General features: G+C 40.6%; 1 protein-coding gene across 2 annotated transcripts in view; it reads left to right on the top strand.

The window, feature by feature from the left end:
- The window catches only part of CPVL (carboxypeptidase vitellogenic like), a 128,371-nt gene that overhangs the window by 7,207 nt on the left and 93,630 nt on the right, over positions 1-27,534 (top strand). For both annotated transcript variants that reach the window (XM_047694632.1, XM_047694633.1), the window contains exons 2-3: positions 15,037-15,225; positions 23,594-23,712. In XM_047694632.1, coding sequence (XP_047550588.1) covers positions 15,048-15,225; positions 23,594-23,712 — 297 coding nt within the window. In that variant the 5' untranslated portion in view covers positions 15,037-15,047. The remainder of the gene's footprint in view (positions 1-15,036; positions 15,226-23,593; positions 23,713-27,534) is intronic.

The raw sequence follows: 27,534 nt of genomic DNA, 5'->3' as shown, positions 1-27,534 counted from the left end.
TGATCTTGGGGGGGGGGGGTGTCCTCTCTGCCTTTAGGACACAATTGCTTGTTTCATTCCCCAGATTGGGGAAGTCCTTGGCTATGATTTGGTCAAACATATCTTCTAGTCCTCTCTCTCTATCTCCCCACCTCCTCACGGATCCCAGTAATTCTGACGTCGGAATGTTTCATGGCATCATTTCTCTCTCTAATTCTGTTTTCATGGATTTTAAACTGTTTGTTCCAGGCCTCCCCCTGCTTCTTCTTTTCTATCAGTTTTTCTTCAAGACCGACAATCATTCTTCTGACTCATTTCCCCTAACTGTTAGAGTATCTAGATTAGATTGTGTCTCATTGATAGCATTTTTAGATTCTGCCAAATCTGCTTTCACTTCTGCCCTTAACAAATCTATGTTGCCATTAATCATTTTCCCCAGCCTGACTATTGTCTTCATAACTGCTACTCTGAAGTCTATTTCTGACATCTTGCTTATATTCATATCCATCAGAACTGCTGGAGAGGCTATTGTCTCTGGGTCTTTTCTTTGTTGGGAATTCCTCCTCCTTGTCATTCTGTTAAGTTGTGGTTGAGGGAATGTACAGCTAAAAATAGTAACCACTATTCAGGCAAGGTGCACCCTGGGAAGTTTCAGAGCAATTAGAAGTCACCACCAAAAAGGAAAAAAAAAAAAAAACAACCCCAGCCAAAATGAGCCCCAAGAGTAAAATTTATAAAGTACAAAAACAAAAGCACCAACAAAAAAAGAATAAAATAAATTAAATAAAAAACTGGGGTGGGAAGGTGGTTATAGTCTCTCTATGTGGGTGAGGAAGGGTGTTTCAGTCCTTCCTGGGTGTATCTTGTTATCTTTGTTTGAGAACTCAACTTTCCAGAGATAAAGGGAAATTAAAACTGGTATATATACAAAGGTAGTATTGAGTAGGGGAAAAAGGACTACATTGAAGCTTATATCTATATATATAAAGAAAAGGAAAAAAAGTATATGTATGAAAAAGTTACTAGGAATGTGTTGTGTTAAATATCTGGTTGAAATGATAAGTAGGTTAAAAAAAAAAAAACAAGAATCATGAGAATTTTAAAAAAGAGAGAGAAAAAAGTATCCAAGAAATATACAGGCTGTGAGGCAACACCAGGAGCTTAATATACTCTTTTCCCCTTGGTGTTGGGGTTTTGCAGTTTTATGAGGACCCTAGGGTTGTTGTCCTCTGTTCTTTTGGCTTGTCTTCTGGGGGAGGGGCCTGCCACGTTGTTTTTCAGTTGATCCTGCTTGGACAGAGTTGCCTGCCTTCTATCAAGGGGCTGGGCTCTGTGGAAACTGGTTTTTGGGCTTTTGTTCTCCGGAGGTTTTTGTTCTCTGGCAGCTTTTCTCCCCTCTTTGGAGGGTCAGGGCAAAGTAAACTGTCTGCACCTAGACCTCTGCCTCAGAGAGAAGCCATAGACCACTCATCTCTGAATCTTTCAGAACACAGACTTCCCCCCTTCAAGCTCCATTGAACAGCACAGCCTCCCACAGGCTGTGTGTGAGCCCAGCGACCCTCTCAGTGGTCGGCTGAGGCCCTCACTTGTTTCTGTACCTTTGTACCACCAAAACCCCAAGCAATACAGGTCCAGGCATGCCTGACCCCAGTGGCTGCCGTTCCCAGGACCGTGGGCACCAGTGCAAGCCCGGTCCTCTCAGGTGCAGGGGGCCATTGGCTTCAGCCAGTTCCGGGACCATGGGCTTAGGTCTGTGCCTGCAGCTGCCTGGTCCCAGCAATTGTCCCTTAAGCCCCTTGTTCTGTTTGAGTGCTGTTATCAGTTCCTTCCCGTCTCTCAGCCACCAATCTCCAAGCTATTGCTGGTGTCCAAGTGCAGAGCACTTCACATTGGGGTATTACTTTCCAATGGCTGGCATCTGGTGGCTCCCAAACCCCCTTCTGTTTATCTTCCCTGTCTTCACACTCCCACTTCCGTTTTTTGTACCTCTTAGCTGATGATCCTCTGCCCCCGTAAGAGATCCAGACATGTATAATCTTGTATCTCAGGCAGATTTCATGGGTGTTCAGAGTGCTTTGGTAGATCTCCAGCTCAATTCAGGGGAGCGGTTGAAATTGAGTCCCTACTCTTACGGCATCTTGCCCCCCTCCAAAGTATAAACTTCCTTCCATGAATTGCAGTGTCCTCCATATGATTCCAACATAACTGCACAGACCAAAGTCAAATGACCCCCTCAAGAACAGTGCTCCAGCCAAATCAAACTCTTCCTTGTTCCCTAAATTCACTCTGCCTTTTATATCTTTACAGGTAGGCATAGCTGTAGGCAGAAAGTAGGCACTAAATCAATACCAATTGAATGATAATAGAATTCCAGTATGGGTATACACCGTAAAATTGTTTCACCTTTTCTGACAAATTTGAAAATTTTCATAATCAATGTTGTACCTTCAGAAATTGTGGCAGAGTCTTGCTTTCTTGTCACAGAATAATATATAGAGCCCTCAGCTGCCCTCTAAGTTTACCTTTATTTTCTCTTCTCTCTCAATTTTGTGGTCTCTCTAACTTCTCTTTATTTATAATGATGCAAAATTAATTTTATTCGCTTACCTGCAGCAAAGGAGGACATATACCCAAGGGACTGGGGACATAGGACAAGACCTCTGAAAGGTTTGGCCTTGTGCTGAGTGAGGCAAAGGAGGGATCAGGGAAGTGGGGGTGGGGGGATGTGGTGTTCAAGGCAGTTCAGCAACTATCACAGCAGTCTTGCTTCAGGAGGTGGGAGCAACAAAGTAGGACTGGGGACACATAGCTCAGAAAGCAGGAACTGCCCAGAACAAAGGATTGTCAGTCATTTGGCAGCTGCAGTGTGGCCTTGGGCATGTAGAAATGTTGTCACTGTTCTGTTGGGAACATTGCTGTGTGATTACCAGAAGGGCTGATTTTCATTTTCTCAGATTTCTTTACTCCTCCCTTCATATGCTCAAGTGCGTGCGCGTGCCCATACGTACACACATGCACACCCATTAGCGCACTCGTGCTAGTTGCAGGCATGGCGAAATCGAGTAGTGGTGATGTGGGAAACAAAGGCAGAAGAAAAATTATTAAATTTGTTTGTCATCTATAGTCTATTGACACGTCCTTGAAACAGGCAAAGTGACATTCCTCTAGGGACTCAGCTGCCTCGGAGTTAATACTTTGCTAAGGGCAAAAGGCAATTTTAGTCCCCCAGGATCCTGTAAGTCTACTTTAACATACAAAAATTCCTTTGGGAACTTACTTTATTTCTACCCTCCCATCACCCCCCCAATCCCCGCCCCAAGGTACATGTTGGCAGTCATCCTCCAAGCATATGACTCACCAATACACATGTGAAGGGTCTCATGACTCAGGTTTTATTAGAAAATGATAAATGACCTTTCCCGAACAATAGCTAGTCCCTCCAAGGTCCTGGAAACCTTGCTTCCAAAATCGTTAGAGATTTTTATTATGCCTAACCCCCCCCAACTTGAAAGTATATAATGGGTCACTCCTCATGACCCTGGGGCAGCTCTTTCTGCCCACATGTCCTGTACCTGTGCTTTAATAAAATCACCTTTTGCACCAAAGATGTCTCAAGAATTCTTCCTTGGCTGTCAGCTTCAAACCCTAACATCTTTTCCTACATCAGTGGGAGTTCTTAGTTAATGATACCACTATCTGCCGCAGCCATGTAAGTCAGATCTGGGAATCATCCTAGGTTCTGTTCTATTCCAGCGTATAATATCTCCATCATTCACAAGGTCCTGCTAATTTTACCTTCAAATTATTTAATGAAGTCTGCCCTGTCCACACTTTTACTATTGCCTTTACCTGATTTAGGCTCCCTCGTCTTAGTTCTGTGGTACTATAAACTCCATTAACTGGTGTCTGTGCCTTCTCTCTTCTCATTTAAATCCATCCTCACACTATGGCCATAATATTCTTTACAAGATACAGAGCCCTCAGTAGTTTCTTCACTAGAGGATAAAGATTCTGAACAGCTTCCAGGCTCTCTGCAGTCTGCCATCTATTGACTTCTCCCGCTCCATCCTGCCTTTTATCCACTTCCTAATTTATGCTGATATCTTGCCTGTGTCTTGGTTATCTGTTGCCATGCAACAGAGTTTGAAAAGGTCTAAAACCCTGGCCCAAGAAAATAGGAAAGGCAACAGCAAATGAAGAGTGTGGGGAAATTCATCTAACTAGGAGTTAAGGTCAGGGTCATGAATGGCTTAGAGATTTGCAGTGGCCCAAGCCAGTCTTGATAAGGACCTGGATTAGGACTTGGGAGTAGTGCTAAGGAGGAGAGGGCAAATTTGAAAGACAACTAAGAGATTCAGTTGGTGATTGATTGGCTGCGGGACGGCTGCAAGGAGAGAGATAAATCAAGAAAGTATCTAGGGTTTCTAGCTTCAGTGTTTTGAGACTATTTCTCCTTTCCTTTCCTTTCCTTTTCTTTCCCATTTTAAATTTTTTTTTAATTTTTAAAGATCTAGCTGGTGACTATCAAGTGATTTCTGAATTGGATCAGCAGCGTTCCATCTAGCAAGTAGAGGGGAATCTCTGAGGCTCCATTAAAAAAAAAAAAAAAAAAGGAAGGTCTTTATAGGAGGGTGGAGCAAGAAAGTTATTAGTAAAAGAAAATGATTGTTCATCTTTCTCTTAGGGGGAAAAGCAAAGGGTCTTATCATGCAGATGACCTCATCTTCCCAGGGGGAGGGTGGAGAGGACCCCTGCGGCAGACTCATTGGTACCCATCAGAAAATTCCTGACTGACTAATGAAGATTGTATTTCTGGGAAAGGTTGAATCTGCAGTTAGACTATGCATTAAGCCCTAGTTTGGGGACTTGGCCTAAGTGATGTCATTTTCGGCCTGTGGTTTTCTTTTTTAAAATTCCCACCCTTTTTTTTTTTTTTAAGATTTTTATTTGTTTATTTATTTGACAGACAGAGACCACAAGTAGGCAGAGAGGCAGGCAGAGAGAGGAGGAAGCAGGCTCCCCGCCGAGCAAAGAACCCGATGTGGGGCTCAATCCCAGGACCCTGAGATCATGACCCGAGCCGAAGGCAGAGGCTTTAACCCACTGAGCCACCCAGGTGCCCCAAATTCCCACCTTTGTTCAGACTCTTAGCTTAACTGAGAGATATGGTTAAAATATAGGCAATTTGAGAATTGAGAATATTTGAGAATATTTCTAACAAAGACAGAAAATAGAGAAGTAGGAACATGTTTAGGGAAGAAGATACTAAGTGGGTGTTTGGGTTCTTCTTGATTACTTTTGATTTTTGTCAACATAATTCACATATGTAGGTGAAAAATCCAAATCCTATTACACTTCTCACCATAAAAAATTTTAGTCGTCTTCACCATCACTCCCCACCCTTCCCTTATCTGTAAGGTTTTCTCTGATCTTGTCTGTTTCTTCTGTTATCTAACTCCAAATTTCTAAGTAATCTGCATAGTCTATTTCTTGACTTACTGGTTTAAGAGTTGTGTGTTTTTCTCAATTTGAGATATTTCCTATGGAATTCCTATTAATCAAGGTTGGAATTTAACACTCTTACCTGATGTCCCAACTTGCCTGCCCCCCATCCTGTTCAAATGGCTATGGAATATCTGGTTGTTGCTAAATCAGTGTCTGATGCTTACTTTATTATGCAAGTATGACTCACTGCTGAGCTGAGTAGTATACTCTGCATTGCCTTCCTGTACAGTTTTATATTCTCCATTGAGAGAATAGCTTCCTCTTTTGGGATTGCTTAGTTTTCTGTGACATTATCAGGACTTCTTCCAAAGCTATGGACAGAACTGTAGTATCCTTACAGATACGATATTTTATGAAAACCTGTGTAGTAGGCATATTTTTAATTTTCTTGAGGATCTTTGCTCTGTCTTACTGCTCGGACCCACACTGGTGGCTCTCCAGGCACAGCTGTCATCTTGGATTTCTCTTCTGCATTAGTTCCCCTAGTCATGAAATTTCTGTCTTTCCTTTTCTTGGTTTTCATCATTGTTTTGGTGGAAAATATCTACCAGTAGCTTCCTGAGTCGTATAGTGTAAGAATTAGTTTGTTAGAAACCTTACAAGTTTCCCTTAATTTATCCTCACACTTGTTTGAAAGTTCGGCGGAGCATATAATTCTAATTTGAAAATTATTTTCCTCTTAGTATTTTGAAGGCGTGTTTTGCCAGTATCTCTTAGCTGCTATTGAAAAGTTTAATGTCATCTTGGTTCTTGATACTCTTTTGTGGTATCTCTCTTTCTCTCTCTGGAAAGTTAATGACAGTCTCTTTATTTCTGGAAACTCTTCTTTGTCATTTCATTCCTTGATCCGGGAACTTGGTGGTCCCTTTAAATCTGGGAGTTATGTCTATACCTCTGCTAAATGTTTTTGTATTATCGCTTTGATAATTTCCTCCCTTGCATTTTACCTCTCTTCTCTTTCTAGAACCCCCATTAGTTGGATGTTGGTCTTCCGGACGTAATCTCTTAATTAATTATCTTATCTTTTTTCTATCTATTTTTAAGCCCTTTTTTCTTTTAGTTATATTTTCTATGAGATTTATGTGTCTTTGTTGTCCCACTCTTTTATCAAAATCTTGAGATTGCTCCCACCTTATTTTTAGTTTTCAGGAACAAGTTCTTGTCCTTCATTCTCTTTTAAGAATGAAGTATTCTGGGGGCACCTGAGTGGCTCAGGGGTTAAGCCTCTGCCTTCGGCCACAGTCCTGAGCTCAGGTTCCTGGGATCAAGCCCCTCATCGGGCTCTCTGCTAGGCAGGGAGCCTGCTTCCCCCCTCTCTGTCTGCCTCTCTGCCCACTTGTGATCACTCTCTCTGTCAAATAAACAAATAAAATATTTAAAAATTAAAAAAAAAAAAGAATGAAGTATTCTGTGGTTAAATGAATGTAATATAATCTCTTACCTCCCTAAAGATATATCTGGTATATATGTATAGCCACCCCTAAAAAATCATTTTCAAAACTGAAGGACGTATACTAGAAATCCATTATGAAGCATTCTCTGGGCATGTGATTTTCACTGCGTTGTAGATAAACACACCCTTAAATCACTTACAATTTTAGCACCTGTAGGTTTTGCAAATGCCAAGATAACCCAGTTTACCCAGAATTCTGCTTTTGTCAAAAGTTAGATGGAGGCATATTTTCTTTTGTTATGTCATTTACACAGTGATATATTATAAAATACATGGACTTCAGAATCATCTAGATCTGGCTTCAAATTCCAGCTTTACTGTTTATAGTAGTTAAGTGGGGACTTGAGAAAATTAACCCAGGACTAGAGAAATTGTTCAACCTGGGACTTAGTGTCCTCATTTGGGTATGTCTTATGTAAACCTCTGGATTCAGGATCTCTCTAAGAATAGTGTCACAGTCAGATAAACACATGTTGCCCATTAATAAATGAAAGGCTCTGAGATGTTCTGGAACCAGGAAGCCCGTTTAAGTTTGTTTAACCCAAATTTTTCCAAACTTTTGTCCTGTTAAAATCCATTAATATCGGGGCACGTGGGTGGCTCAGTGGGCTAAAGCCTCTGCCTTTAGCTCAGGTCATGATCTCAGGGTCCTGGGAATCTCTGCTCAGCAGGGAGCCTGCTTCCCCTTCTCTCTCTGCCTGCTGCTCTACTTGTGATCTCTCTCTCTGTGTCAAATAAATAAATAAAAAATCTTTTTAACAATCCATTAATATCTTACTGAGCTAATATTTCACAAAGGGTCCTGTGAGAGATCCTGGCTTATAATAATGCCAAACATAGCTCGATAAGAAATCAATTTAGCTTTTCTTTCCCATTTGATTGTTGATGGTTCAAATTTTACCCCCTCCATCCTGACTCCTCCCAGAGTTTTCCCAACCTCCAGTTGGATATTGGTCCCACTATCCATGTCTTAGTTCCTAGGGCTACTATAAAAAGGACCACAAACGGGGTGGTGGGGGAGGGCTTAAAACATCAGAATTTATTATCTCAGATAGAGATCCAAAATCAGTGTGTTGGCAGGGCCATGTTCCCTCTGAAACCTGTAGGAGGGGAGAGGAAGCAGACTCTTCTTGTTTCTGGTGTTTGCCATAATCCTTGGGGATTCCTGGCGGTTAGATGCACCACTCCAGTCTCTGCCCCACAGTGTCACATGGCCATCTTCTCTGGCTTTGCATGGCACTCTCCTTTCTATGTTTCTTTGCTAAACACCAATTACATTGTCTTAAAGTCTCAACCTCATCTGTTGATGACATCTACAAAGACATTATTCCCAAATAAGGTCGCAGTCTGAGGTACTGGGGGTTAGCGCTTTAACATTTCTTTTGGGGGTACACAATTCAATGCATAACAATCCATGAAGTTGCTCTGGACAAAAAACAAACAAACAAACAAACAAACCTTAGGAGTCATCTTTACTCTTTTCCTTCCCTCAGCCATTATAGCTAGTCTATAAATAAATACCAGTAGGCTTGCCTACAAAACGTAGCTCACACGTCTCACCACTCCCCCGATACCCCCTGCCTCCAGCCTCTGCCATCTCTCCCAGAATATTACATCATCCTCCTAATTGGCCTCCTGGTTCCATCCTTATTCTCCCATAGTCCACTTGTTAGATGGCAGCCTGAGTGATCATTTCCCGTTTCACAATTCTGAGTAGACTGTATTATTCCCTAATGCTAATGAATATGAATAGAGCTAAAACTCTACCTATTTTGTCCCTGACCACCCTCTGAATTCATCACGTGCCTGCCACTTCCTTCCTCAGTCACTGTGCTCCCATCAACCAACAACAAATAAAACTTAGTTGCACCTCAGGGCCTTTGCATTGTTTCCTCAAGGAGGGCTCTACCCAGAGATGTTTCCAGACCCTACATGAAGTGTTAGCCCAGCAGGAAGGGCCCAGGATATACATGTTCCTCCACCATGTTTTGTTGAATAAATAAAGGCCACAGAGTGCATGACATAAAATTTTTAGAGATTACACAATAATAAGAAGCATTTCCTGATCAAAACCTGTTGGTTTGGGACAGCGCCTGGGTGGCTCAGTCAATTCTGTGTCTGCCTTCAGCTCAGGTCATGATCCCAGGGTGCTGGGGAGCTTGTTTCTTCTCTGCCTCTCCTCCCACTTGTGCTTTCTTTCTCGCTCACTCTCTCACTCTCAAAAAAAAAAAAAAAAAAATCTTTAAGAAAAATTGTTGGTTTAAGAAATACTGGGCTAAAGTTTTAACAGGTTGATTAAGAGCAGAACTTCTTAGCAACATAATAATTTAATTCTGTAGGGATATAATATATTTCCAAATTTACCTGAATAAGGAGGAGGAACTCTGGTCCACATTTTGGGAGATGCTGGTATTGGGCCTATAGAATAGTCTTAGAATTGGCGTTAACTCCTTGCTTTACCACTTATTAGTGGTGTGGACTTGGGCCAATAATATAATATATATTAATATATCAATATATATTAATATATATTATATATATATAATATATATATATAAAATAAATTCTCTGAGGATCAGCTTCAAATCCCTAAAGTGGGATGATAGCACTATCTGCCCCAGAAAGGTCGGAAATAAAAATATAAAGCAATTAGCACATTTCCTTGAATATAGAGAATGTTCAGTGATTGGTAACTATTACTGATGAGGCCTCATAAGGATGTCTTTCTGTTTCAAAGCCGTTACTAACATTTTGGGACATGTCTACTCTAACTTCCCACCCCCATTCAAATTTTCCTTTTCGCTGGAGTGAGACTTTGAGGTAAAGTCAGATGATATCATTCCTCCTCTTCTTGATTCTTTTCATCGTCTACCTGCCACATATCTCCCTTTCCTATGAGTCCAAAAATACGATGGCAGAGATGGGAATGACTGAGTCATTAGCAAGATTAGATGCCCCTGTCTGATGACAGAGGGGTGGTCTGGGAGAAGGAGATGAGAATGTTCTCAGAGCCCCCTCAGCAGAAGATTGCCTATCACCTCTCACCTGGTGTGTCTGGCATTCTGTCTTTCCTGGGGAAAGAGCGCTTCGAACATCAATTTGAGAAATTAAAATGGTGTCTTAAGGAAAATGAGTAGAGGATTCCTCAGAATAAAGGCTTATTTAGTTGAAGTTTTGTTTATCCAAATGAACAAATAAAACACTGGTTTGCATGGAAATCTTTTAGCAAAACAGCTAGAATTGGTATTTAGTGGAAGGTTGCATAATAGCTCTGTTACAGGATTCGGGTGCTTGGGATACGCTTGAATAATCTCGAGATGTACTTACATCTTTGTAGAGTAGAGGAACCACTTTCTCGTACCTTTCTTTTATTGCAGATTTCATGGAAATGTCTGTTACTAATTGGCCTGTTTTGTTTGTTTTGTTTTGGGGATTTTTTTTTTTTTTACATTGGGAGCTACTAACACCAGTTAAATATGGACAGGGGAATCCAAATAGCTATTTTATTGCAGGTACAGCATTTATTATGTGAGCAATTCCTATCTGTTGGTTGGAATAATTATCATATAAAATAGGCAAGTGGGAAGGAGAGAACAGAGAGTGGCTGGATGCTTTGTTTCCTTGTCCTCATTCTGGAGTTTTTGTTTTTGATTCTTTCTTCATCGTAGAACACACAGTTTCCAAAAAGTGGCTTTTTCAGGTTTCTTTTCCAGAAGGCTTGCATATCTGACCTGTTAATGGTTGCTTTCAAACACTAGGACAACTTGGCAGGGTTTTCTGCTTTGTCTCTTCTGCTGATTATTTCAATTGGAATTGGAGTGTGATGGAAAGTAGTTTCCAGCTCATTTTTGTAAATTAGGAATATGAGACCACCGTGTGTGGGTAAATCTTTAGAAAGCAGTTCTCTGGGGGTGGGAATCTTTGCTGATTTCTGTGGTGTAAATACTCCCACCAGGGCTGATTTCAAGATACCAGCAAGATGTTCCCGAACACAGAGTTGGAAAGGAATGCACTGTAGCAAACCATTATGGAATTTGTCCATCACATACAAAAACCATAGCCCTGGAGTCATGGTAAAATATAGTAAATAGTTATGAAGTGATGAGTTTGAGTATTTATTACTTAGGTTTTTAAAGAGGGCTTATTAAATGGTAAATTTAATTTTTAACAATGGCTTTGTTGAACATTGAGCTCTCAAAGCTCCTGGAAAAGGTAACCACTGGGTTTAACACATTGACTGGGACCCAGAGAAGTCACCATCTCACTGAAGTGTTGATGAATGAGCTGGCAGAAACTGGATTAGTGTCTGTTTCTAAAAACCAAATTTCTCTAGGAAGATTGACTTATTAATATTTCTGCTTATTCATTTGTCACTTTTTATTGTATATTCTAATGATCTCTTAAAGGGGTTTCAGACTGTTACAGGCTGTTAATTATCTATTGAGATAATAACAGAATATCTGAATATAATTGTAACCAAGGATGGAGTGTGGAAATCAGATTTGATGTAGAGCCATAAATAGATCCTGGCTTTGAGACATGGCCCTGCTACTCACCAGTGGTGTAATCTTAAGTCACTTACGTACTTCTCTGGCTCCAATTTTAGTCTCCAAGATGAAAGAATTAAGCCACATGAATCTCTAATATCTCATATCTGTCTAAAATATGATTCATTATTTAGACACATCAGTTCAACAGATATTTGCCAATACCAACTATGTGCACATTTGTCACGGACTCGATTCCAGGCAGAATTAAATACAATATAATTATAGGAATTATTATTATAACAGCATCTCACATTTATGCAGTGCTTTCTCATTTGCCAAAGAGAAAGTGTACTTTGAGTCTTGATGTTCTATGGCTCTAGGAGATTAAGACACATCCTCATAGAATGTTAGAGAAAGAAGAATGTATTCTAAAAGAACAAACAGAACCCTTATTCCTAGGAAACGCAAGAGGTCATAACCAGGTAGTAACAAGGAATAAGGAACAAGCATTTTTTTGCCATGTCTATCCGTTGCTTCATTTATCTTAACAAAAAGCAAAACCGAAAACTTTTTTTTCTAATTATAAGAGTCATTATTGTAGACACTTTATAAATTTTAAAAAAGTATTAATTAGAGAAACTACCATATATCCAATATAATAGCCTTCTCTTCTTTACCTAATATTTTAGTATATTTTCCAAAATATTCTTATCATTTTAATTGCTGTGTATAATTCCATCTTTTTGGTGTACAACAACTTACTTTTCTTAAATTGTTTACATTGTTGACAGTTTTTATTATTCTAAGGATCACTGTGTTAAATAGCTATGTTTGTAGAAAAACATTGTACTTTGGACATAAGTTTTCCAACTGTAATATTTAAGGTTTAGTAAGATAATTTCAATAAATCATATGCTTTTGACCTTTAGCTTATTTAATTCTGCCAATATTGCTTTGTATTTACTTAGATTTTATGTTTCTAAACATTAAAAGGAACAGTTTGCCTGAATCCTTCAATATGATATATTTGAACTGGAAATAGCATCAATGTTTTCATATTATTTCATAGAGACATGGTAAATTGTATCGTTAATAATTTTTTTTTCACTTTCTTTGGGCAATAGTTTCTAGTACAGGGTGTTTTGTTTAGAAAGTACTCAATCCATGTTCAATACATTACAAGATTTGAGCTAATTTAGGGTAAACGAAAACATTTGAGAAGAATTTAAGAAAAAAAAGAAACAACACTTCTCCATTCATGATAATAGCTCTCATTTTCACAGAGAGGACAGCCAAGCACAGTTCAGGAATTCTGATGGTTAAATGAGAATTATGAAATGAAGTATGTTGTTGCTTTAATTCACCGGCATGAGAAACCATGACTCTAATAGTTATTTGATTAAATGTTAATGAGATCTACTAAATTGACCCAACTCTTACTTTTATGTATTAGATGTATGTCAATTAAAACAAGATGAGTTTTACCTCTTTCCTCCTTTAACATCTTTGAGTCAACATCTGCTTACAAGGGAAGTGTTGTTACTGCCCTGGTTATTTAAATATTAATGACTTCCATTAAAGGGAGCTGGAGGTTTGCAACAGGAAGAGGGAGAAATTAGATGGCCTGATTAGTTTCTTGCCGCCAGGAAAAAAAAAAAAAAACTCTTACTGGAAGAGCTTCTTCCCCTAATTTTTTGCTTCCACAGATTTTTTTTTTTCCTGAACCAGTTAGAGAATAAGATTGTTGATTTTAAGTATTCCTTGAAAGTAGTTATGTTATTAAAACATCAGTGTAACAAGTTCACATAATTTTAAAAAATGTTTTATCAGCTCCATAGTGGTCACTACTCTTGGGATTCTTGGGACTAATTTCAGGTTTTAAATTCATTTTGTTCCTTATTATAGGCAAAACCATTTTTTAGCTACGGATTGTATTTGGTTGGGCTTGTTTACATGAAGTATGGGGAATTCTATTAAGTCAATCATGAAAGATTTGACAAGCATTGTATATTTGATCAAATTAGAATGGTAAATGTCTATCTTACTGGGGAAATGTGTCTAAAATTTGTTACAACCAGTAAGTAGTTTCATGTTATGCCAGTTTGGGTTATGATAAGCACGTGGTAATAGATTTTTATATATTTTGTGTTTTTAAGATGTTTTAATGGCATGGTATTTTAAAGCACCATTTTAACAGTCCAAAGCAGGCATTATGTTCACATAATTGTATATTTCTTTTTACATCCAGAAACCTGAGTGAGTAAAGTATTTATTTGTTTCGTGTACTTTAGTTAGACTTTAGAGCTAAGATTTTGGATCATGCTTAAATAGTAGTAAGGCAGAGTAATAATAGTACTGACGTAGGATCATAATTCTTAGCATTAAGGATTAAGGTGAATCAGGTGTGGCCTTTGCCCAGGGTAAAATTTAAGAGCATGCCAAAAAACTCAGTAACCATGATACAGAGTATTTTAATGCAATGTTTGGGGGGGGGGGGAATCAAAATTAATGCAAGAAAAAACTACATGATAAACAAAACATCAAAATTTTAGAAAAAGTTGCAGTCCAGCCCTGCCTGTTCACCTGACTCACCTTAACCTGATCTTGGCCTTCATGGGTTCTGCATGTCCTAGGATGAGGCATTCCTTTGAGTCAAATTTTCCTTATCTAAAATTGGTGATAATCACTTTTGATTTCCTGGTCGGGTTATTAAGATATTCAGATCAGCTGGAAACACATGGGAAAGCCCATTGTAAATTCAAATTATATGTTTATGTACAAGTTTAGGGAAATCATATAATTTTAAGCCATTATTATTATTATCAGCTGAGATGAATACTCTAGACAAACATCAGATTCGAAGACCCTTAAAAAGCTGTGTTCATAAAGTTTGAGGCATAGCTCTTGAGTTTACTTATCAGGTAGCTATAGGTTCAGGGACCTATAAATAGTCCTAGGACCTCCTTCTTCTTCCTTCTTTCTTTTTTTGTTCTCAGATGCAAAGTTTATGATTTGTAGAGAGAGAAGAGGTAAATGGAAATCTGTTTTGTTTGTTTTAAATTTTTAAAATTTCTCTGCCATGGACAACTCATATCTCCCTTTTGCTCAAGCTGTTCCACCCATCAGTGATGCCTTCCCCATTTCTCCCGCCCATTTGGGCTCCACCCGCCTTTTATGCACATCTGCGACCTTGGTAAGGCCTTCCTGTGTTCTTTCAGTCTTCTCAATCCTCTCCCTTCCTGTGGTAGGTAACTGTCTCTACCACTCATCTGGTGATCAGTTACAGAGTCCTGTCCTCTTGAAGTTTTAGCTAATCCTGCATTGAATTTACTTTTCAGACCACGGTTTTAGAAATAGAAATTGTCTCTCTATATTTAGAAATACAAATATAAACCTGGATAGTGCCTCCTTCTCCCTTAGACTGCCCACTTTGGGGTAAGCAGGGATTGGGTCTGTTTTATTCAGGTTGTATCCAAGGTGCTTAACACACAAATATACTTTTCTTTTTTTCAATATACCTATTTTTTGAATGAAATAAATGAAGGTCTTATATATAAAAGGCCTGGGTCAATATTTACTCTTCAGAATCATTTGCTGTTTTCCTCCTAGGACTAGAGGGAATGGTTGGTGCCATGTGGAAGGTGACTATTTTGGTGACCATGTTCATGTTCAGCCCTGGTGGTGATGGACTCTTTCACTCCATATACAAAAAAGCTCGGGTTTCTGTACCTCGTGAGGGAGACTTAGGAGAGCCATTATTTCTTACTTCCTACATTGAAGCTGGAAAACTCGCAGAAGGTAAGTTTCATAAAATCAGAAAACCACTGGTAAATTTTCAACAGGTTTTTTGTTTTTTTAAAGCAGTCATCTTACAGGATTCAAAATACCTTCTGGGTTTTATACTCAGTTGTTTTATTTCAAATATTAATGGTTTGATGTCCTATGTTATCAGAATTTTGAGCTAAAATGAGAGTTTGTCAGGGACAGATTATCTAGTGGTGGAGACCCAACAGTTCTATTTATAAAAAAAAAACAGCATAGTGCCTGTCCACTGTTGGACACTTAATGAAGTGACTATTTTTTTTAAAGATTTTATTTATTTATTTGACAGAGAGAGATCACAAGTAGGCAGAGAGGCAGGCAGAGGGAGAGAGAGAAGCAGGCTCCCTGCTGAGTAGAGAGCCCCATGGGGGGCTCAATCCTAGGACCCTGAGATCATGACCTGACCCGAAGGCAGAGGCTTAACCCACTGAGCCACCCAGGCACCCCTAATGAATTGAATATTAACCTTAGAACTTGATATATGTCAGTTACTGGTTCAAAGGATTCTACATAAACTCATGTAAGCGTCTCCACAGCCCAGGGAGCTGTACCCATTTGACACACAAAAACACTAAAGCAGGAAGAGATTCAGTTACTTGCCAGAGTCAGCTGGACACCAGCTGGTAGATTCAGGATTCACACCCAAACAACCTCACTCCTCTCTATGACCACAGGCATCATGTTGGGCCCCTTGGCCCGGCAAGTTCCCCAAACCTCCTAGGCCTCAGTTTCTTCCTTAACTAGATAGACAAATAATCACTTAGTTACGTTGCAGGGATGTTAAGAATCAGAGGAGAAAATGCACATGAAGGCTCTTTGTAACCTGTAAATTTTCCCCTAAATATTAGTGTTTGCAAGTTGTTTTTATTTAGACATTGAGGGTTTTTCTGTTGCTATTAATAGGAAAGAGGTGTTATTTGGTATCATCAGAGACTGAAATTTATGGTATGTCTCTGCTCTTAATGCTTCTTTATATTTGTAAATCACTGTGTAGATAAATTACTTAATCTTTCTAGACATCAGTAGGCTCCTGAACTATAAAATAGTATATAGGCAGCTAGCCTGAGGTGCTATTTGTATAAGGAATCAGAGAAAGGGGGTGGTGGCTGGAGGGTGCTATGGGGTCAGGAAGGGTCTTTAAGAGAGTAAGAGACCATGTGTTTGCTGATAGAAATGATCCAGGAGAGGATGGGGCAACTATTTCAGGAGTACTTAACTTTTTTTTTTTTAAGATTGTATTTATTTACTTATTAGAGAGAGAGAGAGCAGGTGGAGGAGCAGAGGGAGGGGGACAAGCAGACTCTACACGGGTCTACAGGGGCAGAGCCTTACACGGGTCAATCCCACAACCCTGAGATCATGCATGACCTGACCTGAAATCAAGAGTCAGATGCTGGGGCGCCTGGGTGGCTCAGTGGGTTAAGCCGCTGCCTTCGGCTCAGGTCATGATCCCAGGTCCTGGGTTCGAGCCCCACATAGGGCTTTCTGCTCAGCAGGGAGCCTGCTTCCTCCTCTCTCTCTGCCTGCCTCTCTGCTTACTTGTGATTTCTCTCTGTCAAATAAATAAATAAAAAATCTAAAAAAAAAAAAAAAAAAAAAGAGTCAGATGCTTAACTGACTGAGCAACCCAGGTGCCCCAGGAGTAATTTCTTTAAGTAGATGAGCAGCATGGCAGCTGGCCCATAGATGGAGGTGTTTGGTTTGAAGGACTAAAGTTTATCTCTCATCACAGGAGGAAAAACTGAATTAATGGCTGTGAGGCTGGTAGGTTGATTGATAGCAGGAGAATGTGTGGAAGTGATACTGGATATTTTAGGGAAATAATCATTTTAAAGACCAAAATAAGCATGTGGACTCTGTTAAGAAGTTTTAAAATAAAGCAACTTCTCTTCATTTGAAATTTTCTCATAGCTAATAGGATATCATCATTTTAGTTTTGCTTTGTTTTGTTTCCTTTAAAACCAACACATTCTTGTATCTTAAGGGTTGCATTTGAGTCCTGGTGACATGTCTTTTTCTGACATACATACTGACTCCATGTCTCATTATCTTTTTTCTAAGAAAAGGTGAAAAACTTTGATAATGTGGTCAGTGTACATTAGTGTATATTTGATGATGTAGTCAGAGAATGTAGTCAGTCCTTTTTTAAAAAAAGACTCATTTTTACTTGATGTGGAAAATAGTTCAGGCTCATATCACGAGACAAATATGAAGAGGCGAATAAATATCCAAATCCACCAAAATGAATCACGTGCATTCATGTTGGATTCTTTAATAAGTGGAGAATGATGACTTAGATTATGTTCATTAACAGGAAATCAAAGCAAATAATTTAGTTTAGAGCTGAACAAGAGTTGAATACTCATAACCAACCCTACCAATCCACAGATGAGGAATTCGAGATTTTAATACCTTACATGAACTGCCTAAGGAAATGCAGATAAGAGTACCAGAGATGCATTTAGGGCTCAAATTTTCTGACTTCTTCTCTGTGATATGCCTGCTACAATTTATTTTCTTTTATTTAAGGCTCTTGTGCTCTCCTCCTTCTTTTTTTTTTAAATTTTTGTTTTTTAAAGATTTATTTATTTATTTGACAGACAGAGATCACAAGTAGGCAGAGAGGCAGGCAGAGAGGGGTGTGGGGAAGCAGGCTGCCCACTGAGCAGAGAGCCTGATGTGGGGCTTGATCCCAGGACCCTGCGATCATGACCTGGGCTGAAGGCAGAGGTTTTTTAACCCACTGAGCCACCCAGGTGCCCCTCCTCCTTCTTTTTTTAAAGATTTTATTTATTTAAGAGAGAAAGAGAGCACACGAGGGATGGGGAAAGCAGAGGGAGAGAGAGCTGAGCAGGGAGCCTGGTGCGGGACTCAATCTCAGGACCCCGGGATCATGACCTGAGCTGAAGGCAGACAATTAACCCATTGAGCCACTCAGGTGCCCCAAGACACTTGTGCTTTTCTGATGTGACCAGATGCACACACATGAAACAATTAAGGGATAAAGCAGTGAGTACTAAACCACTAAATTATTACATTCAAGGTAGGCATAATGGAAATTTTGAGAAGAAGGCTATCCTATTGGTTGGTATAGTACAGAAAACAGTAATAGTATAGTAGTCAAAATAACAAATGACTAATATTTAATAATTATATGCCCAGGACCTAGCATAGTTTCTTTTCTTTCTTTCTTTCTTTTTTTTTTTTTTAAGGATTTTATCCATCCATTTGACAAAAAGAGAAAGAGAGAGCACAAGCAGGAGGAGCAGCATGCAGAGGGAAAAGCAGTGTCTCCGCTAAACAGCGAGCCCAACATGGGGCTTGATCCCGGGACTCTGGGATCATGACCTGAGCTGATGGCAGATCCTTAACCAACTGAGCCATCCAGGCACCCCCCCCAAGCACAGTTTCTATATGTAATAGGCACTAGATAAATATTTGTACAATTTAAGTTTTAGACCCGAATATGTGCCAAACATGGGTGTTAACCCACACCTTAGTTTATTTAATCCTCAGAGCAACCCTAGTGAAGAAGGTATAAGTATTGTTCCCATTTTACAGATGAGAAAACTGAGGCCCAGAAAATTAGGTATCTTGGTCAGGGTTGTTTAAAGATAGTAAGTGACAGAGGTAGAATTAAAAGCTATCTATCTCTGCTGACTCCAGAACCCGAGGTATGAGCCTCTGCACTGTGTGACTAGATCCAGACTTGAAGGTGCTAGGTGAGATTTGGGCAGATATAGAAGGACGTGCATGTACTAGGGAACGCAGTTCCAATCGAGGCATTTGGTGAAAGTGACCGTGGTGGTGTGTCTGTATCACATCTGGAAGAACCAAGTCAAAAGAATATGGGGAAGCCCATCTGAGAAACCGTCCATATCCCCCCATTCCTGTATTTGTTGCCTAGAAGCATTTCACCGTTGAGGTCATGAGCAGTACCAGAGAAAGCCCCTGGGGGTGGGGGTAGTTTTCATCCTCTGTCCTTCTGTGCCAAGTCTGATGGCTCACCATCGGATAGGCAACAACATCTAAAATAGTAAATCTGATGTAATGTCACCTTCTAAAGTTCTGTTACACAGTCAGAATTTTTGAATGGAATTTTAAGTAGCTAATCCAAAATCTGGTACATCTGGGTTTTCAAATGCAGTCCTGATAACATAATTAAAGATAATTTTATTCATCCGCTTTACTGAAAGTTCAGGAAACTCTGGACAGATGGTCAGCTCATTCCCGCAAATCCCTTTTGTTTATTGAGTCCGTCAAAACCTTAGGAACGTGAGTCTTAGTATCACAATGGAACATTCTTGAGATAGATAGTAATTCACAAAAAGACAAGGGAATTTTTTGTTTTTTTAATCTCCCAATTAGCTGGTTTAGTTTTGTATAATTGTAATTGCACGTTTACTTTCTCTGCAGCTAGAGGAAACCCTTAAAACAAAATGAATAAAGGAGGCAAATTTTAAAATATTTACAGATACTGCCTTCTCACAAACTTTAAAGACTATTTTTTTTATTAGGTCTTTATTATTACTTACAGTCTGGCAGTGTCTTGTCTTGTACTGGAGTCTTTGTAAATGTGAGGTACATTCTGATTGGCTAGTTCAAGTCCTTCTTTGGTCACACTCCAATCTTTTTCAAAGTATTAATATCACAAACATTGGTAACTGCAGTAAATAATACGGAGGAAGTGAAATCACTTCAAAGAAAACCTTTTCCTTTTTTTAACTGTTTTGAACATTTGTATTGTGAGTCATGGTTGCAGGAAGTAAGAAACTCCTAAAATCTTGGGAGTTTATTTTCCACGTTTCATCAGTAGGCTTTGGAAGGATAAACCGAACATTTGAAAATATGAAATATCATTTTAGTTGAAAGAACTTTCAATTATTTTACCATGATTTTGTTAAAGGAGATTTAAAAATTGAAACGGGGTGAAACACATTTTTGTGGGCCAGGGAAAAGTTCTTCTAAATTCTTAAGATTGTCATAAGGCTCCCTTCTTTAGCAGATTTTTGTAGAAAAATATTCATCTTACTGTGTTGTCAGTTTGCCGGGTTTTAGTTTATCAGTTCATTCATCCATTTACTAAATTCATTAAAAAGTGTGTATTGAATGTCTTTAAGTTCTTAAGTCAGCATCCCTGTGGATACAAAGATAAACAAGGCAATTTCCCTGCTTTCCAGTAGTTCCTGATCTAGAAGGAAAGCAGGAAATGCACCTGAGTAAGTAAAAGGGAGCAGACAAACATCTTTGGAAGCCTCAGTAAAGGATGGCGGGGGGGAGGACTGGAGTCATTTTCAGAGCAGGCCAGTGGACCTTGTGCTGGGCTGGCCTCAGAGAGATACATTGATTCAATCATCTCTCTCCTATCTTCCATTCCCTTTAGCTCCTTTCTATTACATATTTCCTTTTTCTCATTCTACTTCGATCTTCCTCATTTTTCTTTGTCTTCTTTCTCGAATCCTCTCCTGCTCACTTAACTCTCTGTGATTCACATCTTAACTTATTCTCAGCCCCTCCATCTCCAGTTATCTCTCCTCCTTTTTGAGGTTCTCTGATTGGAGAATATTATTAGTTCAGGGGAAAATATGTCAAAAGTGTTTCAGGTACAAAATTCCAGTTAGAAAAGAAATTAAGTCCTGGGGATATGATAATGTACAGTATAGTGACATATTAGTTAGTAGTTAGTAGTAGTTAGTAATAATTATTAGTAGACATAGTTAACAATACCATATTGCATATTTGAAAGCTGCTAAGAGAATAGATCTTAAATATAGTTCTCACTATAAGAAAAAAAAATGTAACTGTGTATGGGGATGGGTGTTTACTAGACATTGTGGTGACCACTTCACAATATATACAAATATCAAATGGTTAGATTGTACATCTGAAACTAATATAATGTTACACATCCATTATATCTCAATTTTTAAATGGCAAAAAAAAAAAAAAGAAAAGAAAAGAAAGAAAGAAACAAAAAAAAAAGAAAAAAGAAAAGTTTCGAAAGTCTGCCCAGCCCTAGAGGGTGATCCTTCTTTGGTCTAATTGAGAGCAGAAGCAAGGAAGGGTGGAGGGAAGCAGGGCTGTAGCCTGGGAGGAAGGCAGGCACATACCACGTTCCCCAAACATTTCCCTTTTCCTTTTCTTAAAATGCTCCTCTCCCTTTCTTTTTTCTTTGCCTTTTTCTGGCAGAGAAGGCTAAATCTCTTTGGGAAGAGCTAGAGAAGCTGGGTTGAGTTACGCTGTCTTCCCTAGGGAAACCGGACTAAGCCAGAAAAAAGCAGTCTTCCAGACTGCAGGTGGGGTGGCCCATGGGCTAGTGATGATATTCTCTTCCCTCGCCTGTGCCCTCATTTTTTAAAAATTATATATTTATTTATTTGAGAGAGAGACAGAGTGAGAGAGAATGAGAGGGGAGGTCAGAGAGAGAAGCAGACTCCCCATGGAGCTGGGAACCTGATGTGGAACTCGATCCCAGGACTTCAGGATCATGACGCGAGCCGAAGGCAGTCGCTTAACCAACTGAGCCACCCGGGAGCCCCCTGAACCCTCATTTTACGTGCAGCTTTCTTCATTTGATCCTTGCGGAAAGCCCAGGGTGGGGGTGGGGGAGGAAATCAATATCCACACTTTGCACAAGAGGAAAGAGAGACTCGGAGAGATAAAGCAACTTGTCAGATAGTCTGGCTAAAATTACAGACCTAGGTCTGCCCGATTGAGAAACCCCTGTTCTTCCTGTTCTGCTAGCTTAGCAGGACCGTCTAGAAACTGCCGTTGAGACCCTGCCTTTGTCCTACCATCTCCTCTGCTCCCAGGTGCTCCTTGTTCCTGGTGAGCAGGTGCATTTCACAGCTTAGTTGGTGTCATGGGTGAATCAGGACCAAGCTTCCTGACGTTTTCCTCTCTGCCAACCTTAATATGTGTCAGATATAAATAGCTTTTCTTGAATCAGTAGTTTTTACTGGGGACACCCGCTTTGTGACCACTAAGGAAGCTCTCTTCACCCAGACCCCTCTTTCAGTTCCCCTACACACTGCCGTCTCTTTCTTGTTTCTTTTCCATTCTGTTCCTGATCACTGTTCCTGTTTCTGCTCCCCTGCCACCCATACTTTCTAACTCTGTGGTCAAGAAGCAGCATAGCAGGGTGAGAGAAGGAGCAGACTCTGAAGCCTGACTGCTAGGTTTGCCTCCCAGCTCTCCTTTACTAGCTGTGTGATCTCTGGCAAGTTACTTACCCTCTCTGAGCTTCAGTTCATCTGTAAAGTGGGGAACAATAATACACCTATTGCATAACATAAAGCCCTCAGTACTGTTGCCTTTAAAGTGTTAGCTCTTCTATGGGCGCCTGGGTGGCTCAGGAAGTTGAGCATCTGACTCTTGGTTTGGGCTCAGGTCCTGATCTCAGGGTCCTAAGATTGAGCCCTGGATCTGTGGGGCTCTGTGCTCAGCAAGGATTCTGCTTCTCTCTCTCTCTCTCTCTCTCTTTCTCCCTCTCCAACAAATAATTAAAATCTTTTTTACGATTTTTTGTATATTTTTTTTGTATACTTAAGTTTTGTATACTTCTGGGTGTCCTCAAGCTATCTGAGCAGTCCCTCTTTCCCCCTCCCTGTCCCTGTCCCTTTAGTGCCATAAAAAAGCCACAACCTCTCCCCTCTACAACCATCCTGTTGTACTCTTTGGCTTCCTCCGAGTAGCCACGAGGTCAGCCTTAGTCTCACTGGCTGCCCCACCCTACCTTCCCCAGCCTTCCCCGCTGCCCACATGCATCCCATTTCCTTTAATGGAAGTGGCAGGCCTTTTGCTTTCATGATAAGGAGAGTGTGGAGAATATAGGCCTTCCGGAGGCTGAGCTACATAGCTGTGTTGTTTCTCTTTCAACTGCCTCATGTTTTGGGATTGGGTGACTTCTGCCCTGGCCTTCCCAGTGGCTCAAATGTGAATACCATGATTTACTTTTTAGAGTGGAGCTTAAAAAAAAAAAAAAAAAAAATATATATATATATATATATATATATATATACACACACACACACACACATATACATATACGTATATGTATATATATATATCTTATTATAGCTCATAAACTATATTTGGGGACCAAAAAAAAAAAAAGGTTAAAAATGTCAGTTGTCCTTGACTAGGTTGTGAATGTAGAATATGTGGAAAGGACCAGGGCGGGCTGGAATTTGCTACAGTAAGCAGCTTTGTGCCAGTCTCCTGGTAACCTTTCTCTTCACTCCATCCCAGCCCTGGCCCCTGGGAGGGAGAAGATGGGCTGAGATGCAGCTGGCTAACATTGTACCATTTCTCTAATCCTTGGGTAAATTTGTTCTTCCACTAGGAAAAAGAAAGAGTTTGGTCCCTCCTTTCCCAGGTTTGAATGTGAAGAGTTATGCTGGCTACCTCACCGTGAATAAGACCTACAACAGCAACCTTTTCTTCTGGTTCTTCCCGGCTCAGGTAGGCGGGCAAGAGCGCCCTCATAGGACACTAATCCTCAGGGGCTGGGGTTGCTGCCCCAGGGCAGACAAGTTAGCCTACAAACAATGTACTTTTTAAATTTTTTTTTTTTGCATCTTTTAGATTTTTTTTCTAAAAATAAGTGCCAGTGACTCTGTGTGGTGTTCCTGTTTATGTGCAGGAAACAAATGTTTGCAGGGAAGGTCCAACTTTTAAATTCCTTGCAGCCTTGTGCAGAACAGTCACATTACCACCTTCTTCCTGCCGTGGTCTTCTTAAATCATTCTGCTGTCATTTTGTTCTAAAAATACCTTGGGCGAGAATGGGCGGTCGGGAGCCAATGGATGATAAGGGATAGGGAGATTCCCCAAGTGCACAGGTAATGCCCGTCTAAGTTAATTGATGGTGGATTTCCATGGCTCCGCCGTCCACGGACTTTGTAGTACCAGTTCTTATTTTTGTACTCACCCCTTCATGCATCCAGTACCCACTGAGTAGTGTTCTGTGGGAACACAGAAGAGAGAGAACTGAACTTATTCTGGCAGACTTTGCAGGGACAGGTGGGGAGGACTGCTGATCTAGGATGGAACTCTAGAGCACAGATGACTCACTTTCTCAGGCCCATATACATACACAGCTGGGTATGTTCTTATACTTCACCAGTCTTGCTTAGTGCTTAGTGATGGCACACAACTCTTCAGCACGAACAAATCACTTTAGGCTAATGGGTACTATTTGGTAGGGAGGGGCTTGTGAAGATTGGTAGAAGTGCTGAGATGCATAAATAAATTTATCGCACCACAGGATCATTTTCTATTTTTATTTTCCAAATTGGATTTGGAAACCAGAGGAAATAAAGAAAAAGCTATCCCTAGGAAGGGTAGTATTTATATTTGCATCTGATTTGCATAGAGCTGCATTGCATTTATAAGATTGTTTACTCTAGTTTAAAGCAAATTAAATGGCTTTTATTGGTGCGATTGGGTTGTATTTTCTTGACTTCTCATTTCTGCTTTCTTAACCATGGCCTCTGCTGAAGTGGACCATGTAGTTGTGGATGGGAGGAAGCACATAAGAACTGGTGAAGAATTCCAGATGCTTTTTGGTTGGCCTCATAGTAGTCTTCAGGCTGTCACCCAGTGCGGGTGCGTAGAGCACAAAGTTAAAGGAGAGAACTCACACTCAGGGTTGTATGGGTACCATGTTGGGACCCAAGTGCCCTCCAGACTCCTGCTCCTTCTTCCCCCTGGTGGAACCCAACTGGAAACCAGAGTGGGAGAGAGTCCAGTTCTTGGAGCTCGGTCTACCAGGGCACAGATCAGAGGAGAAAACGGATCTTCAGAAGCAGTGATGGAAACATACAAATATCCAGGACAACTGTCTTAAACAGAATCGATATAAAGGAAGCCTAGCAATATGAGCACATTCTAACAGGTAGAAATTTTTCGTGTGTGTGTTCTTGGAATCTCTTAACTTTATGCCTTTCATAAACCACACTATGCATGTGCATTTTTGATGTTACACCTTTTAATATCATATCATTGAATACAGGCATTTGTCACGATCCCTTTTGTATTAGTTCTCTATTGCTGCTATACAGATTACCACAAACTTGGTGGTTTAAACGTTGCAAACTTATTATTTCACTGTTCTTTAGGTCAGAAGTCTGACATAGACCTCACTGAGCTCAAATTAAGGTGTTGACAGATTTATGGTCCTGCTGGAGGCTCTCAGGGAAGATCTGTTTCCTTGCCTTTTGCATTTTCTAGAGGCTGCTCACACTCCTCGCCTCATGGCTCCTTCCTCCATCTTCACAACCTGCACTGGCAAGCAGGCTCACTCCTTCTCACATTGCGTCACCTTGGCCGATGGCGTGTTCATGTGACCTTCTCTGGCTCTTGTCCTCTGCTGCCCTCTTTTACGTTTAAGGACCCTCATGATAGTATTGGGCCCACTGGATAACCCAGGATAACCTCCGTATTGTAAGGTCAGTTGACTAGTGACCCCAAATCTTGCCAGCTACCTTAATTCCCAGTCACCATGTGGCTTAATCTATTCACAGAATCTGGGGATTTGGACGTGGACCCCTTTGGAGGGAGGGCCCTGATTCTGTGCCAAATGGACACTTGAAGAACTTGTCTAGATTTGTGATTCTTGGTATATTCCCTCTCAGTGAGTCTCATAGTTTATTGTGTATAAGAATTATCTCCAGATTCCCCCCGGAGACTCTGACTTGTAAAGTGGGAGAGGCCAGCAAGTGATAGAATTACCAGGTGGACTATACCTGAGAAGCCCTGGTTCCAGCCTACAGGCCACTGTCCTGTTTTTAGTGCTCCTGGACCCAATGATCCACACCCCTTTATCCAGAGAAAAACACCTCCTGCAGCTAAACTGGTACACATGGGGGTGGTGTATTGTCCCATGCACCCATCTGAGCGAGGACTGGAACATGGACCTAATGTGGCCTATGGGGTCAGCTTTCCTCATCCTGCTCGATGTTCCTCTAAGGCCTGCTGGGGCTCCATCTCCCCAGAGCTCTCTGACTCCCTTAGCCCCGAGAAATCCCATTTCCTACTTTCTCTTCTGCTTTAGTGGCTGTTTCTGATACCAGGAAGTTCCCCATTGTCTTCTGCATGTTGAAACTCCAGTAGTAATAACCCAGATTTATGAAAACAGGAATTAATGGTGAGGGAAGTGGTCAAATGAAAACAAAGCAAAGACTCAAAGCATTTCTTCTCTTGCCTCTGAGCAGGGGTATGGTTTCCTCTAGAACATGGGTGGTGCAGCAGGACTGGAAAGCCAGTCAGGGAAATGGGCTTAGATTCTGTGACCTCTTCTGGTTGCCAGACTGACATCTGAGCCCTCACTGCATTAAACAGTGACTGGGCTGCTGGGGTCTTCCCACCCACCCCCACCCCTGCTTAATTAACTGAAGACCTACCTCTGCATCCCCTGGCCAGGTGATGCTCTTTGGGGCCCAGGACTATAGCCCGAAACATGCTCTAAGATGATCCCAGAAGACATAAACTCAAGGCTGTGGCATCAGGAAAGAAGATGCTTGAGGACAGTGTGTTTCTATTGGAAGTGACAGGCTCAGCTTCAGGGGAGAAACAGGCAGGCTGAAAAGATGGTACCCTGACAACTGTCAGCATGGGGCAGCCAGGATAGACGGTTCTGAGCCCTCCTTACCCGCGGAGCCCCAAGCAGCACTGGCATCTGGGGCCCCAGAGTAACCATTCTTGCCAAGCCCACGGCTGTAAATAATGAAACAGGCCATTTGAGGGGAAGTAGAGAAAGCAAATGAGAAGGAGAAGCGGTGATCAGATCACCCAGACAGGGGAAGAGTTCCTTTCATTTGGCAGAAAGATTAGTTCATTTCCTGCCACGGGGAAGCAGCTGAGATTATCATCAGGAGAGAAATGACCCTTTACAAAAATTGAAGGTAAAGAAAATAAGAGATCCAGGAAGGATGCCACCTTGTCATATCCTCTGAATATTTTGGGGGGGGGATGCTGTTTCTCAAATTAGTTTTGTCTTCCTGTTATTTCTGCAAGACTCCCCTGTTATTGTATACAGATCAGTGTGTAATGGATTCTAGAGCTGGAAATTGGTGTGCAGTGAGGACACAATATGCAAGAGAAATAACAGGCATTTTATTTCATGGGAGAAGAAGTATAATGAAGCCAATAAAAATGTCACAATTTTAATGACTTGTTAATTGAACATTGACTATGTGCTCAGCAGTGTGCATTTTCTTATTTAATCCTTACAATAACCACATGAAGAAGGAATTATTATCCTTGTTTAATAGATGAAGAGGAC

The sequence above is a fragment of the Lutra lutra genome, chromosome 11 (assembly GCF_902655055.1).
Source record: "Lutra lutra chromosome 11, mLutLut1.2, whole genome shotgun sequence".
In the NCBI taxonomy this organism is placed as follows: Eukaryota; Metazoa; Chordata; class Mammalia; order Carnivora; family Mustelidae; genus Lutra; species Lutra lutra.
Note: the sequence above shows the minus strand (reverse complement) of the source record. Positions and strands in the feature narration are given on the sequence as shown.